Source organism: Nicotiana sylvestris, chromosome 11, assembly GCF_000393655.2.
Source record: "Nicotiana sylvestris chromosome 11, ASM39365v2, whole genome shotgun sequence".
NCBI classification, from domain to species: Eukaryota; Viridiplantae; Streptophyta; class Magnoliopsida; order Solanales; family Solanaceae; genus Nicotiana; species Nicotiana sylvestris.
The window spans coordinates 108,921,949-108,937,673 of NC_091067.1; the positions used below are offsets into that span (position 1 = coordinate 108,921,949).

Below are 15,725 nucleotides of genomic sequence, written 5' to 3' on the forward strand. Positions count from 1 at the left end.
GTCAGTGTGTGAAGAAAATCTTACATTAAAAAGATCATTTTTTAGAACGAAGTCACCTTGAACATAAACTGATCAAACTAATTTGAAAGAGGTTACCACCCCTTTTGACTTGAAACAACTTTGCCAAGCATATTAAAGATTCTTTTGGTATAATTAATCCTTGGATCCCTTGTAACGGAAACAAAAACCCAATTAAGGACACAATTAAATGATTCTGAAATTTATCTCAACATTATAATTTCTTATCCCTTTGAACTAAATTAACGATCCCTTAATAAGAAATTTTTATTTCTACTTGAATATTATGATATGTTTAAGATTACAAGTTTTAATAGTCTTATAGATATGTAAATCACATCATATTTAAGATAAAATATGTATATCGTCAAAGCCTTTATTTACTTAAATTTATTATATCAAGTCAAGCTGCGTAGCATAATTGGCATGGATGGACTAATATTCTGTCAAACTTTTGACTTGACAGCTATTAATAAATTTTATCCCCAAAATTCACGAATTATTTAGTATCAAATAGATGCAACATGATTCCTATCGTTTCTTGTGTATTTGTGGTTCTATAATCCTAAACGGTACCCCAGTGTCCTATAAAACCCAATAAGGATGGTAAGAAGAAGGTGGAAAACGACCTCACCCCACAAGTTGTCCCAAAAAAGAAATCACACGTGTTCAACACACAAACACAGACAAATTAAATCTTGAACTTGTGTTGAAACTAACCTAGTTGATTGCCTCATAAAGTAGCTAGGTCCCAGTAGTACTTTTGCTTTTTTAAAAATCAAGAATATATGCCCAGCCTGTCTCCTGCTAACACAGTCCGTGTTCATGTCTAAACCGTAAGCTTTCTTTCCTATGCAACACTTCACTTATCATATATTATAAATAGCTTTTCTTAATGTTATTTATTGACTCAAAAGGAAATCTTAAACTGAATTATCCACTCTCAAAGCTTTCCTCAGTACACTTCCAACTGCCAAGAGTACGTACTAGCTCCTCACTGATCAAGAATGGATATTTTTGGAAACTACAATTTCGACCCACTAATTCCTACACTGTCAACTTCTTTGTTGCCAGCTGAAGTACTGCCTGAATCTTCAACATCGTCCGATAATGGCAGCTGCTCAGGGACACCTAATTATTTTGATGAAGAAGTGATGTTAGCTTCGAACTATCCAAAGAAACGTGCAGGTAGGAAGAAATTTCGTGAAACTCGACATCCAGTTTACAGAGGAATAAGGAGGAGGAATTCCAATAAGTGGGTTTGTGAAGTAAGAGAACCCAATAAGAAATCAAGAATCTGGCTTGGCACTTTCCCTACCGCAGAAATGGCGGCTCGAGCTCATGACGTGGCAGCGATAGCTCTAAAAGGCCGTTCAGCTTGTTTGAACTTTGCTGACTCGGCTTGGAGGTTACCCATCCCGGCTTCAGCGGCCGCCAAGGATATTCAGAAGGCGGCTGCTGAAGCCGCCGAAGCATTTCGGCCATTAGAATCAGACATAGAAAACTCTAGGGAAATTATTATTGACCTAGTCATACAAGAGGTGGTTGCAGAATTGCCAGATAATGTGTTGTTTTTGGACGAGGAGGCGCTGTTTTACATGCCGGGATTACTTGCGAATATGGCCGAAGGGCTAATGCTACCTCCACCTCAATGTATTATAGACGGATATGGAATGGAAGCTGATCATGCTGACATGTCTCTATGGAGCTATTGATCAATTTAATTAGCAAATAGTTGTTGAGACTAATTTTGAGTAGCTTAGTTCCCTGTAAGTACAGTCAAATTAAAATGCAATGGAAAATTGAGTATATCAATCCCTTTTTTGTGTGGATATTCGAACTTAAACATTTTTTGGGATTATGTATTCGTAGTAGCACTAGCAGTTGAAAATAGTTTCGCCTTAATGAGAATTGAGGGTGTTTACCCTCAAAACGGATAACAATTGAATTTATATATGGTTTTAAGGATATGTAGATTAATTCAGTATAAGTAATTAATGATGTTAGATTAAGCAAATAAAAGACGTAATAAATGACCAAACCAATAATAAGGGTAATTCCGAGCTCGATTGATGGCTCGATGAAGAACCTGCCCTCGATTCCAAGCTTGCACTTATGAATAACTTAAGAACAAAAATAAGAACTTTGAACAACAAAGAGAATTGAAATAAATTGCCTTGATATGTGTGTTACAATGTGTCCCATAGATAATAAGCTTTCCTCTTTGTATAGTAGGGGAATTTTAAGCACAATTCTAAGAAAACTAAAAATCTTCTGTTTCGCTAATCACTGATTTTCTACCGATATGGGCCGAGATTCACGTCGTGATATCAGGTAGGACATGGACATCACGACCCTTTGTTAGTCATGTGCAGTCATTTGGTAATGCTCTCCGAAGTCTTAATCCTTGAGCCGGACCAGGAGGACATGACCCTGATATCTCCGACGACAAGTGTTTTGCCCAAGCCCCGATACGAGGGGCTCCTCGCACTAACTTCGATTCATTACGGTGATGTTCTTGCTCCGTTTGACTTACCGAGAAACTGAGGTGTTTAATGGGCCCGGTTTTACCCGTATACAGATAGTCCCCTCGTTTCTCAGAGAGTAGGCTTGCTGAAATGATAGGAAATGACAGATGACTCTGGTTCCTTTCTTTTTACGTTACGAAAAGGGAGCCGAAAATGTCCCATCAATTGCGTCGTTCTGACTTCGGACACGGGTCGCTCACCGACAAGTTGCCTTTGAATGCGAAGCATTGGCTATTTCCCTATAAAAGCTTCCTCTTTTTGTCCTTTTTCTATCTTTCAACCAAATTACTTCCTTCGAGCTTTCCAGCCATCATCAAACCTTCTTCAAACCTTTATATCTGCATCCTTATTCTTCAATTTCCATAGCAATCTCCAGATTTCTGCCCAAATTTTCTTCAACTCTTCATACCATGTTCTCCATCTTCAAAACCCGTCAAAACTTTGCATTCATTTCTCAAATTTTCAAATACTCCCCCCCCCCAGATCACAATGGCCAAAATATCAAAAATCGTTCCTCAACAAGTTGCATCTTCATCTTCTCAACCGACCGCTGGTACTGAACCGGTTGCCCCTGAAGTGATCGTCCTTAAAATGACTTCCCCTGTTATGGTTACTAACGAACCGGTCACCGAGCCTCCTTTGAAAGAGTTCGTTCCTAGGGGCTGCTCTATCGCTGATGAATTTAAGGTTGAGAAAACCTCGCGTAAATAGGACGGGGGCGAATGGGTCTCTAGATACATATGTTCCGTGACTGAGGATGTTCTTCCCATAATCTGTAAAGACTGTAATTGGGAAGGCAAGGACGTAGTAGTCCCCGGGCTCGAGGATGTCGTTACTACCCATGTGGATGGGTACATAAGTGTCTACATTTATCCATTCACGTTGGTTCTGGCGAACCAGTTCTGGAGTTCTGCAATAGGTACGAGAAAGACACTTGGTCGGAAGCTGGCGGGCTGAGCTCGAGCCCGAATTTGGTCGATCAAATCCCTTCTTCGGGCGTGGACCCTGGTCGCAAGAGGTCGATCATACTGACCATCCCAGAGGATGCCCGGGTTTTGTCCGATTTTGTGGGGGTAGCTAGCTATCTCAGATTCCCGGTAACCGAGGAGGACCAGGCAAAAATGAATGTGGTGAACGTGCCATGCCTTTTCAATGAGGCGTAGTAGGCGCTGAATCGGGTAAGGCCTCGTTTCCTTCTATCTATCCATAGTTATCTTTATTTGATGTTTCTTACACTTTGTTTGCCTTTTTGCAGGTGTCGGTACTTCACCATAAGAGTTTCCAGCGGTACCGAGTCGAGGTCAACCAGCTTGAACTCGAGGTTAAGGTGTTATCCTAGAAGAGGGATTCATACAAGCTCCTTAGGGAGCAAGAAAAAGGGGTCATTAAGAACCTTCAGGCCAAGCTTGGTCGGGCTTAGAGAGAGGCATCGGTCTTGCAGCAGGAGCATGCCGACTTGACCGAAAAGGTAAAAATTTTCGAATTGAAGAACGAGGAACTAGTTGTAGTGGATAACGACCAAAACTCGCAGGTCCAGCAAAAAAATGATCAGATCGGCCAGCTTCGAAAGGAGATGGACGAGATCCAAGTCATGGTCACAGGTGGAGGAACAAAATTGATCATCTGGCCTTGGAGAAAGAAATTGATCTTGCAAAGCTTTCTTCAGTAGAAGTTCACCTCCGGGTGGCACAAGAGAAAGATGATAAATGGGCTAAGCTTAGTAAAGATCTCTAAGTACAGTTGAGCTCGGTCGTCGTGAAATTGGATGCCCTCGGACAAGAGCTCGAAGCAGTGAAGTCCCAACTGGATATGACTTCTGTTGATGCCGAGGAGATGGTGACCCAATACAAAACCGATGTTGAGGCATTTGAGGCCCACCTGAAGACCACTGTCAAATACGTGAGGCGACTTCTTGGAGGGAGACCCTCGAAGAGTTCATGCTCGAGGCTTCGATCTATGTGCCGAGATCGAGGAGGCCAAAAGACTTGAGGTCGAGGCCAAGAGATTAGCCGAACCTGAAGGTGAGGAGGGCTCCGAGGGTTCTAAAGACTCCGAAGGCCCCGATGGTTCCGATAATGACTTGAGCTCCGGTGAAGATCAGGCGTGAATGCCTTAGGATTTTTTAGTTTTGGGGGTACGTACTTTTTGTTTATTTTGAGGGTGTTTTTGTTGGGCCTATTTAAGATATTCTGGAATATATAAAATTCCCTCATTTGGGAATTTCAACTGTTTCAGCATCTTTTCATAATACTCATTTTTGCAAATATTTATAATGCCTTAGCATAAGATCTAATGTAATAACAAGTCATTTTTTTCGGATGTTCAAAAAGAAACCGACCTTGATGCAATGTTTTATCTGCTCGATGTTTTGGAAACTTGGAGTGACCGGGAGTTTTCAAAAATGCATAAGTATTTTTAGACGATGTTTTTATCGAGGGTAACATTTTGGTAGGTTTGAATTTTTATTGAAGGATTTATATTTTGATTTACGGGCTTCGGACGTCTCCGGACCATTTTTTAGGGTGGCCGTAGCCTTTTAGATTTGGGCATTGTCTCATAGGTTTTGTGCCTCCGGGTTTCGATAACCCGAGCCGCCCGAACTTGTCTCGGACGGCAGTCCCTGAGTGGGGGTAGCCCTCTAGGCTCGGATAGGGGTGGCACTTGGGCTCGATAATCCCCGAATAGGAATATCCCTTAGGATCGGATAGGGGTAGCCCTTGGGCTTGATAGTCCTCGAACAGGGCTAGCCCTTAGGCTCGATGCTTTAAAAGGCAAAAATATGTAATAGCAAAGTGGGAACTTTCTTTCATTTCTGTGTGTAAAGTACATGGTTGAAAGCGTGCAAATCTTGGATTATGGCTACGGTGTGCTATGCGAGCACAGTTCATTTGGACGTTTGGCCCTTATAATAAATCTTAACCACCAGGCCTAAACTGTTTAATTACAACGTCCCCTTCTTATCTTGTTAAGAAGTCCAAATCAAGGGTGATGGCACCTAGTATTCGAGGTCGATCTAGTGAGGGCTCGGATACAGTTGATACGACCATTGATTCCGCTTAAAAACCGATCTTCAATTCTAAGTTTGCACGATTTACTGTTTCCTCTGTAAAAACCTTGCCGGAAAACCCATTTGGGACAAAACCGGTTCAAGATAAAAAGAGTACAACGCGTACTTTCAGACCTAATAGTCCCACTCCCGTTTGGTTGTTGCCTGAAAGTTTTCTCCGATTCATAATGTTATAAAAAGGTGAATGAGGTCGTACTTTAGCAGTAGTACCGCTTTAAGTGTGTCACGTTCCAATTATTCAGTAGTTGTGCACCATTTTCTGCTTCGAGTTTGTATGAACCTTTGACGGTAATCCCGACGACTCGATATGGTCCTTCCCAATTCGGTCCCAGATTTCCTTCATTTGGGTTCCAGGTGTGCAGTGTTACTTTTATTAACACCAGGTCTTCGATATTGGAGTGTCGGAGGTTGGGTCTTCAGTTGTAGTAACTTTCTATATGTTGCTTTTGGGCAGCCAACCGGACTAGGGCAACCTTGCGCCTCTCGTCCAATAGTTCTAGGCTCGTGTTTATGGCTTCACAGTTTGATTCTTCAGGCACAAATCAGAACTTGAGGCTCGGCTCCCCCACTTCGACCGGTATTAGCACTTTGGCACTGCAGACCAACGAAAATGGTTTGGCCCCGGTACTAGATTTTGAGGTTGTACGGTACGCCCACAAGATATTGGGCAGAATTTCCTTCCATTTCCCTTTGGCATCAGGCAACCTTTTCGTCAGGTTTTGAAGTATGGTCTTATTTGTAGATTTCGTATGTCCATTTCCACAGGGGTGGTAGGGTGTGGATAGAATCTTTTTGATTTTGTGGTCTTCGAAAAACTTTCTTACCTTGCTTCCAATGAACTTCTTCCCGTTATCACATACGATTTCAGCCGATATCCTGAACTGGTATATTATGTGGTCCCAAATAAAATCGATGACTTCTTTTTCTCGGACTTTCTCGAACACTTGAGCTTCGACTTATTTAGAAAAATAACCAGTCATAAACAATATGAATTGAGCCTTACTAGGTGCCCATGGCAGGGACCGACAATTACGATTGAAAGAAATACAAAAATTCTTAGTGTAGTCAGTTTTCTCTACACCCAACCTATACATTGAAATTTTAATGTTGGTTGACTTGGTTGTACAGGTGCATGCCTAGAAACTCATCGAGAACTGGTGAAGTATTTGAAGCATTATCAGATCCCGAGAAAGTTTTCAAGGCCTTGAATCGGGCAAATCGGAAAAACAACCAACAATAAACAACTGAACAATTCGAACCAGACATGGGAGATAACTAAGAAGACCCAGTTGTACCAATAGCGCCAGTGGAACCTCTTATGCCAAAGGCTGCTCTCTATGACTGGGCACAACCCACAGCTGAAAATATGGCCACAACGATTTTAGTCCCGCAGATACAGGCTGAATCATTCCAAATCATGAATAACATGTTGCACTTGTTGCAAAACAAGGGACTATTTTCGGGGTCACAAGTCGAAGATCCTCAACATCACTTGAAGAATTTCCTATCAATCTGCAAAACCCAAAGGCAGCCCAACGTAACTCCGGAAGCAATCAAGCTATTATTATTTCCGTTCTCATTGACAGGAGCTGCCCAGACCTGGCTAAACTCACTCCCCATTAATTTCATAACAACTTGGGAGGTGTCAGTCAAGCAATTCGTGAACAAGTTCCACCCGCCCAACAAGATTGCACAACAAATCGATGAAATTTTGAGTTTCAAACAGAGACAAATGGAGACACTGCATGAAATATGGGAACAATTCAAAGGGATGCTGGTTATTTGTCCGCACCACGGTATTCCGGATCTGATGTTGGGGCAGCAGTTTTACATTGGATTGTCAGATAGCATGAAAGGTAATGTTGATGCTTCAGCTGGTAGAGCATTTTTGAGCAAAACATGGAGAGAAGGCCAGAGTCTACTTGACAAGATGGCATAGAATTTGGGATGGACAACCAGGAATGAACCTATCACTCCAATGGTTCACTCAGTTTCCTTAGATCCATCCAACTCTATGGCTGAAAATATGGCCACCTTACTGATACAGATGAGTATACTCACTAAAAATATGGAAGAGTCAGGGCAGAAGCAGAAGGTACACATCGTAGATACTACCAATGGGGGCTTGTGCACATCTTGCATTAGTCAGCCAATTGGTAACCAGTGGAATGCAGAACATGATCATCATCACTACCTTGAAGACATAAATTATGTGTCTAATTATGGAGGCCAGAGACAGGGTGGTCAGAATTGGGGCCAGCAAAATCAGTCGTACAGGCCAGTTCAACCACAGTTCAACAATGGGAACATGGGAGGTATGAGACCTCCTAACAATATGGCACCTTACCCAAGGCCACAGGGATATAACAATCAAAATCAGCAGCAGGGGTATCATCATCCTCAGCAGCAGCATGGTGGACGATAGGAAGATGGGTTTGCTAGACTTGAGGCAATGATGCAGCAGGTTATTGGGTCTAATGCAAAAATCAGTGAAAGAGTAGATGCACAGGATTCAGCTATCAAGAATATTGAAGTACAAATGGGCCAGATTTCGATGTCTCTAAACAATCATCCTCATGGGACATTACCTACAAACACCCAAATAAATCCAAAAGATCAAGGGCCGAAGCAGTTGATGGCATGAGTTTACGTAATGGCATAGATTTGGACGTGGATCAAGAGAGGGCTCGAGAAAGCAGACAGGTTGAGACAATCATACAAGTGCCCATTGAGCTAGACGAGTCAACGAAACTGACAGAGGTGACAGTCCAGTCTGCCTAGGAAGAACATAACATTCAGATTGAGACTGAGAAAGAAGCTAAGACGGCCCAGGAACAAGTAGTTGAGGTAGCAGCTGATAAAGAGCAATCCCAAATCATTGGGAAGAAGAGACCTCCCGCACCATTCCCTCAGAGGCTGGCCAAGTACCAAAAAGAGGAGCAATACAAGAAATTCTTGGAGATGCTGAAACAAATCCAGGTAAATATTCCATTGATAGATGCTTTGAAAGAGATGCCTAGTTACGCAAATATGATGAAGGGCTTAATGCCCCAAAAATTCAATTTCCAAGACTTGTCCACGGTGACTCTTACTCATACCTGCAGTGCAGTGGTGACTAGACCAATTGCTGAGAAGCTATCTGACCGAGGGATTTTTACAATTTGTTGCACTATTGGTAACTTCGCTTTCGCCAAAGCACTTTGTGATTTAGGGGCGAGCATAAATCTTATGCCCCTAACGATTTATAAGAGGCTGGGGATTGGAAAAGCTAGACCCACCTCTATGTTGTTGCAGCTGGCTGACATGACTGTAAAAAGACCCTCAAGTATCCTGGATGATGTGTTGATTTAGGTAGGGAAATTTGTGTTCCCTGCATATTTTGTGATCTTAGACTGCAAGATAGATAAAGAAATTCCCATACTTTTGGGAAGGTCGTTCTTGGCCACTGGAAGAGCTCTCATTGATTGTGAGACTGGGGAGCTCAAGATGAGATTGAACGATGAAGAGATAACATTCAATGTGCACAAATCTATGAGGCGACCAAGTGAATTTACCAATTGCTCTCTTATTGATGTCGTGGATGTAATTGTGGAAACTGATGATGAGATGCTAACTATTGAGGACCCTCTTGTTGCATGTCTGATGAACTTAGATGAGCTGAATGGAGAAGAACTGGCAGAATAGGTATTGACATTAGAGGGCAGATGGTTCTGGGATAGAACTCTTGAATTTGAGCCCTTGCACTTGGAAAATAGAGAAACTCCTCCAAGCCATATATTGAAGAACCGCCAAAGCTGGAATCGAAGCCACTACCCGCCCATCTCAGGTATGAGTTCCTTGGAACTGACTCCGCATTACCTGTTATTATCTCATCTAGTTTGTTAGATGTGCTGGAACAACAACTCTTGCAGTTACTCAAGGAGTGTAAGACTGCCATTGAGTGGACCATGACAGACATTAAGAGGATCAGCCCCGCCTACTGTATGTATAAGATTCTGCTGGAAGAGGGACACAAACCTTTCAGGGAACACCAAAGAAGGCTGAACCCCAACATGAAGGAAGTGGTGAAGAAAGAAGTGATAAAGTGGTTAGATGCGGGAATCATTTTCCCAATCTCTGATAGCAGTTGGGTTTGCCCAGTGCAATGTGTGCCTAAGAAGGGTGGCATGATGGTGATAAAAAATGATAAGAATAAACTGATCTCAACACGAACCGTCACGGGCTGGAGAATTTGTATGGACTACAAAAAGTTAAATCTAGCCACCCGGAAAGACCACTTCCCACTTCCCTTCATTGATCAGATGCTAGACAGATTGGCAGGGAGGTCACACTTCTATTTTCTGGATAGTTACTCAGGGTACAATCAGATCTCCATTGCACCAGAGGACAGAGAGAATACTCCTTCACTTGCCCATATGGCATTTATGCCTTTCGGAGGATGCCATTCGGCCTATGCAATGCACCCGCCACATTCCAAAGGTGCATGATAGCCATATTCACTGACATGGTAGAGGACATAATTGAGGTATTCATGGATGATTTCTCAGTGGTGGGGAACACATTTGATGAGTGCCTTATAAATCTGACTCATGTGATGAAGCGGTGTATTGAGACTAACCTGGTTCTTAATTGGAAGAAGTGTCATTTCATGGTACAAGAGGGCATAGTCTTGGGGCACTGAGTGTCCAGTAAAGGAATTGAGGTGGATCGTGCGAAATCTGACGTGATAGCAAAGCTGCCACCTCCAACATCAGTCAAGGCAATCAGGAGCTTCCTCGGGAATGCCGGTTTTTATCGGAGATTCATAAGAGACTTCTCAAAAATCGCAAACCCTCTCTGTAAGTTGTTAGAAAAAGATCACCGTTTCTTGTTTTCTGATGATTGCAGGGTAGCATTCGAGGAGTTGAAAAAGAGGCTAGTCATAGCACCCATCATTGTTTCCCCCAACTTAGAGCAACCTTTCGAACTCATGTGTGATGTCAGTGACTATGCAGTGGGGGTAGTGCTGGGGCAGTGGAAAGACAAGCTAATGCATCTAATCTACTATGCCAGTAGAACGTTGAGTGGAGCCCAGTTGAACTACACTGTGACAGAGAAGGAGATGTTGGTGGTGGTGTTTGCTTTCGACAAATTCATATCGCACCTGATTGGCTCTAAGGTAATTGTATATACTGATCATGTAGCTCTCAGGTATTTGATTTAAAAAAAGGAGTCTAAGCTGCACCTGATTCGTTGGGTGTTGCTACTGCAAGAAGTCGACCTCGAAATTCATGACCGTAAGGGCACAGAAAACCAAGTCTCTGACCATTTATCATGACTTGAGGGAGCTAAAAACTCAGTTGAGGTTGAGGATATTCTGGAAACCTTTCCAGACGAGCAGCTGCTCGCTACTAGTCTTGAGGAAGTGCCATGGTATGCAAACTTTGCAAATTACCTAGCCAGCGGTATAGTTCCCTATGACCTTTCCTTTGTGCAAAAGAAAAAGTTTTATCGTGACTGCCGCATGTATAATTGGGATGAACCTTACCTATTTCAAATATGTGTTGATAATATGATCCGGAGGTGCGTCCCCGAGATAGAACAATCTTCTATTTTGCAGGCATGTCATGCGTCAGCGTATGGAGGGCATTTTGGAGGAGTCAAGACAGCTACAAAAGTGCTAGAGGCCGGTTTCTTTTGGACAATAGTGTTTAAAGATGCGCACCAATGGGTGAAGGGCTGCAATGAATGTCAGCGAACCGGGAACATTTCCTGTCGCCATGAGATGCCCATGAACCCGATTCAAGAGGTGAAAGTGTTTGATGTCTGGGGGATTGACTTCATAGGACCCTTCGTCAGCTCCTTTGGCAATAAGTACATACTTGTTACTGTGGATTACGTGTCCAAATGGGTAGAAGCTGCAACGTTGCCCACTAATGATGTAAGAGTGGTGGTGGGGTTTTTGAAGAAGAACATATTCACCCGTTTTGGGACCCCAAGAGCAATTATCAGTGACGGAGGCACCCACTTCTGCAATAGAGCCTTTGAGAAGTTGCTAGCAAAGTATGATGTACGCCACAAGGTGGCTACCCATTATCACCCACAGACCAATGGACAGCTGGAAGTGTCTAATAGAGAGATAAAGAGTGTGCTAACCAAGACTGTGAACGCCACAAGAACTGATTGGGCGAAAAAGCTAGATGATGCACTCTGGGCTTATAGAACTTCTTTTAAAACACCAATTGGTATGTCACCATATAAGTTGGTGTTCGGGAAGGCCTGCCACTTACTAATGGAACTTGAACATAAAGCTTGGTGGGCACTAAAACGGCTGAACCTAGATATTAAGGCTGCAAGCACAACAAGAATCACTGAATTGCATGAGCTTGACGAGTTCTGACATCTTACTTTTGAGAGCACAAGGTTGTACAAGGAAAGAATGAAGAGGTTGCACGACCAGAACATTGTTGAGCGACATTTCAAACCTGGGGACATGGTATTGCTCTATAACTCAAGATTACGGTTGTTCCCTGGTAAGCTTAAGTCACGATGGTCTGGTCCATTTCGAGTGGTCAACGTATTCCCTTCAGGGGTTGTAGAGATTTCCTAAGAGAAAGACTCTTACACATTTAGAGTCAATGGGCAGAGAGTGATGCTATACATAGGCATGAAAGAACCAAAGGAAGTGTCAGAGATCCACCTGACGGAACCTCAGAGGCCGAGCGAGCCTTAAATGCGCTTGTCTGCGTCGTGCCGCGACGTTAAATCAGGCGCTGCGTGGGAGGCAACCCACTAATATTGTTGTTAGTGTTTTCTTATGTAACTTCCTATAAATAAAAAAATAAATTAATAAATAAAAAAAATGGGCATAACCGTAGTAGGAAGAGACGCAACACCGTGTCCTCCGCTAGTGAACCGGGAAGCTCTCGAGGGCCAGGGGTCAAGCCAGTGCACCACAATTTGACAACACCAGGTTTGTCTCCAAACCGTCAGAGGATAAGTACAATGCAAAGGCAGATAAGAAATTGCTACATGAGGTACATATTGACCGAGAAGCCTTAGAGGTGGAATGCCCGAATATCTTCAATGAGTTGAAGAGGTGTCAGCTAGACATCCTCTTTGAGGTACCGGAGGAAGCCAATGTTCAGATGGTAAGGGAGTTCTATGCTAACTGCCTGGAACATGAGAATGGGGTTGTTACTGTACGCAATACCCGGGTAAATGCATCCATCGAGGCCATCCGCAGGGTGTACCGGCTGCCAGTGTTCAGGGGGGAAGCTGATGCTTATCGTACCTTTAACCAATCAAGTGCCTTGTGGGCAACTCTTCTTGAAACTATCTGTGTGCCAGACAGAGATTACATATGGATAAAGCACAGGATCATACTTAACTCCCAGTCTCTCAATTGGGAGGCTAAGTGTTGGCTAACAATTGTCAACAGTCGGTTGTTGCCCTCTAGCAATACGACCGATGTCAATCTACCACGAGCGGTGGTGATCTACTGCTTCATGGCCCATAGGGATTTTGATATGGCCCGGCTCCTCCATACGAGATGCTCATTAGATCACCTGAGTTGCTCAAAGGCTTCTACTTCCCTTCTCTAGTCACCAGGCTGTGCCGTCTTGCTAGAGTCCTTGAAGACCCTAGAGTTGATGGGAAATTGCCACTGAAAGACCTGTTCCTCGCAAGAAAAATCAGAATTGGGATAGAGCCGGTAGTGAATGTTGATGAATCGGATGATGAATCTGATGATGATGATGTTGAGGTAGCTGAGATCCCACCACCTACAAGAGTTGATGAGGTGGGCCCTTCACAGCCCCGCTGCAGTACCCGCATGACAGCCCTGGAGCAGGATATGGCTTGTCTCCGCACTTCTGTCACAGACTTGGGCACCAGAGTTAAGACTCTGACCACTCAACAGGCAAAGTCGGAGAAGAAGATTATGGGATGGCTTCGAGCGCTAGGATGAGCATGTCACCTCGATCCTGGTACCGTCTCTGCTCAGGATTGATCTTCAGGGAAGTCCCCCTCCTTACTCTGCTCTTTATTTGTTGACATGGGGACATGCCATATTTTTAAGTGTGGGGTGGGGGTGGCTGTGTTGTAAATAGATTGTGTAACCTTGCATGCTATTGCTTTAATTTTGTTTTTGATTGATTAGTAGGGTAGGATCATGTAATTAACTTCGACTTGGCCCAACGACGGATACCTTTCAACAGGTCTCTTGAGGGACATACGTCGAACAAAATATATATATATATATATATATATATATATATATATATATATATATATATATATATATATAAGGACTCTTCCTGATGACGGATATTTGAGATAGTTCTTGAAGGAAGTTAGTCTAGAGAAAATACCAAAATGATTTTTATTTTATTTTTAGGTAGTGTAGTAACTCCCCCTTGGTTTTTCGTTGGGCCACGGTTCTATTCTAAGGGTTTAGCTTGAACCATGTGTAGGTAGTTTTTTTATTTTGTTTTTAGTTTTATTTAGCATTGATAGGCTACGAGCTGAATAGAAAGAGAATCCTTTGGCATTAGTACACCTGAACACAATCGACACTAGAGTGTAGCGCCTAGTCTCAATGGTTGACTCTAGCTAAAAGTGCCTTAAAGTTGTGTGTTTGTAGCTGACTTGAACACTCAAAAGAGAATGTCTTGATAAATCAATTCGGAGTGAATCATGTGCCATGTGTGTGTGAGCTATACTGTATTCTATGCTTTACATTTGATGCCTAGAACTTGCCCTGTGTATTTGCAAAGCGAAATAGTAGCTTCATTCAGTCTTAGAAGTGATATAGGCATTTCTTTGTTAAGCCAGATATATATAACGTAAACCCACCTGAATGGAATACATCTTAGTTAACCCTGTTGAGCCTATAAGCCTGTTTCTTTGGCAACCAAATTGCGAACCTTACCCAATTGTTTGAATAGCCTTCTGTTTGAACCCTTTTACCTCCCATGAACACTTGAATGGGTTTGACATATGCAAAATTTAAAGTTTGGGGTGGTGGTTTGGTTTTGAGTGGAGCCAATGAAATAGAGGAAAGGTGCAGTTTTGAAGAATAAAAGAAGAAGCGCCATGAAAAAAAGAAAAAAAAAATTAAATAAATGTAGAAGTTGATAAGTGGTAGCTTGAGGCAAATGCACCTAAAGGAATGGGTTGTTATAAATGAATTGTGGGGAATATCTGGTTGACATAAGAATGATATGGAATGTTAATGTGTTGTGTATTAAAAGTGCTTAGGGAGGCTAGTCACTATATCCAAATATATCCTACACATCCTTTGGCCTACATTACAACCAAATGAAGTCCTAATTGATCTTAGACTGGATAGGCTCGATTAGTAGAGTATTACACTACGGGCAAGCTTATACTGCATCTTTGTGGCATGTGAATATTCTTTTGAAGAGTGAGCAAATTTTGTCCATCTGAGTTCCTAATTGTTTTTAATCGTATCGATTGTCTAACTACTCCCTTGTGTGATGTGAGGGCATGTGATTCACAAAGGAAAGGTAAGTCTTGACTCTTGTATAGAGTAGTTTGAGTAAGTGCGAATATTTCATGGTACGAAAGATTCGACTATTGAGGCAAAGGTTGTTCACAACTAGGTGCAACTTTGGTAAATTGTTCAAAGTGTGAGTCGTTAAGAAAAAAGCTTAGGGAAGGAACTTTGATAGAGTGTGGTGGATTGATAGAGGACTAACAATGATTTAAGTGTGGGATGTTGATATTAGGCTATATAGATGATATTTACACCTTAATATTACCATGCTTTATTGTTGTATTATAGGCGAATTGATAACAAAATGCTCTAAATGGTGTTCTTTTACTTCGCAGGGAATAATCTAAGTGAGGAAGCACTACGGAGTGTTTTGGAGTCAATAAGGTGAAGAAAACGCCCAACCAAGAAGTACCCGAGCATAAAGAAGCAAAAAATGGACTGAGGTGCGGTGGAACCGCGATAGATCAAGTACTCGAGTCAGAATGTTCAGCGTTCACCGCGGTCTTGCCGCGACCACGGTGAACTGTTCACATACCACAAAATTTTGGACCAAAGTGTAATTCGGGGAAAACTTGTTCCAAACCCTTATAAACTTTAAAAGCTCGCCCAAGAC

General features: G+C 42.5%; 2 protein-coding genes across 2 annotated transcripts; both read left to right on the forward strand.

The window, feature by feature from the left end:
* Positions 1-928: 928 nt before the first annotated feature.
* Positions 929-1,898, forward strand: LOC104238827 (dehydration-responsive element-binding protein 1A-like). The gene has a single exon (XM_009793308.2). It carries the CDS (start codon positions 1,026-1,028, stop codon positions 1,731-1,733), a length of 708 nt encoding a protein of 235 aa, XP_009791610.1. The 5' UTR covers positions 929-1,025; the 3' UTR covers positions 1,734-1,898.
* Positions 1,899-7,681: 5,783 nt separating this feature from the next.
* Positions 7,682-13,561, forward strand: LOC138881456 (uncharacterized). Its single transcript, XM_070161683.1, has 7 exons — positions 7,682-7,928; positions 8,162-8,316; positions 8,413-8,922; positions 8,965-9,288; positions 9,369-9,700; positions 10,501-10,803; positions 13,204-13,561. The coding sequence occupies exons 1-7, from the start codon at positions 7,682-7,684 to the stop codon at positions 13,559-13,561; spliced, it is 2,229 nt and encodes a 742-aa protein (XP_070017784.1).
* Positions 13,562-15,725: the final 2,164 nt, after the last annotated feature.

What these genes read in the sequence shown, in the direction of transcription:
- LOC104238827 (XM_009793308.2), top strand. Translation starts at nt 1,026, where the DNA reads ATGGATATTTTTGGAAACTACAATTTCGACCCACTAATTCCTACACTG.
- LOC138881456 (XM_070161683.1), top strand. Translation starts at nt 7,682, where the DNA reads ATGGAAGAGTCAGGGCAGAAGCAGAAGGTACACATCGTAGATACTACC. An exon ending in GGGCTCGAGAAAGCAGACAG is followed by an intron (nt 8,317 to 8,412) that starts GTTGAGACAATC and finishes CATAACATTCAG; the next exon opens with ATTGAGACTGAGAAAGAAGC. An exon ending in AAGAAAGAAGTGATAAAGTG is followed by an intron (nt 9,701 to 10,500) that starts GTTAGATGCGGG and finishes TGATGATTGCAG; the next exon opens with GGTAGCATTCGAGGAGTTGA.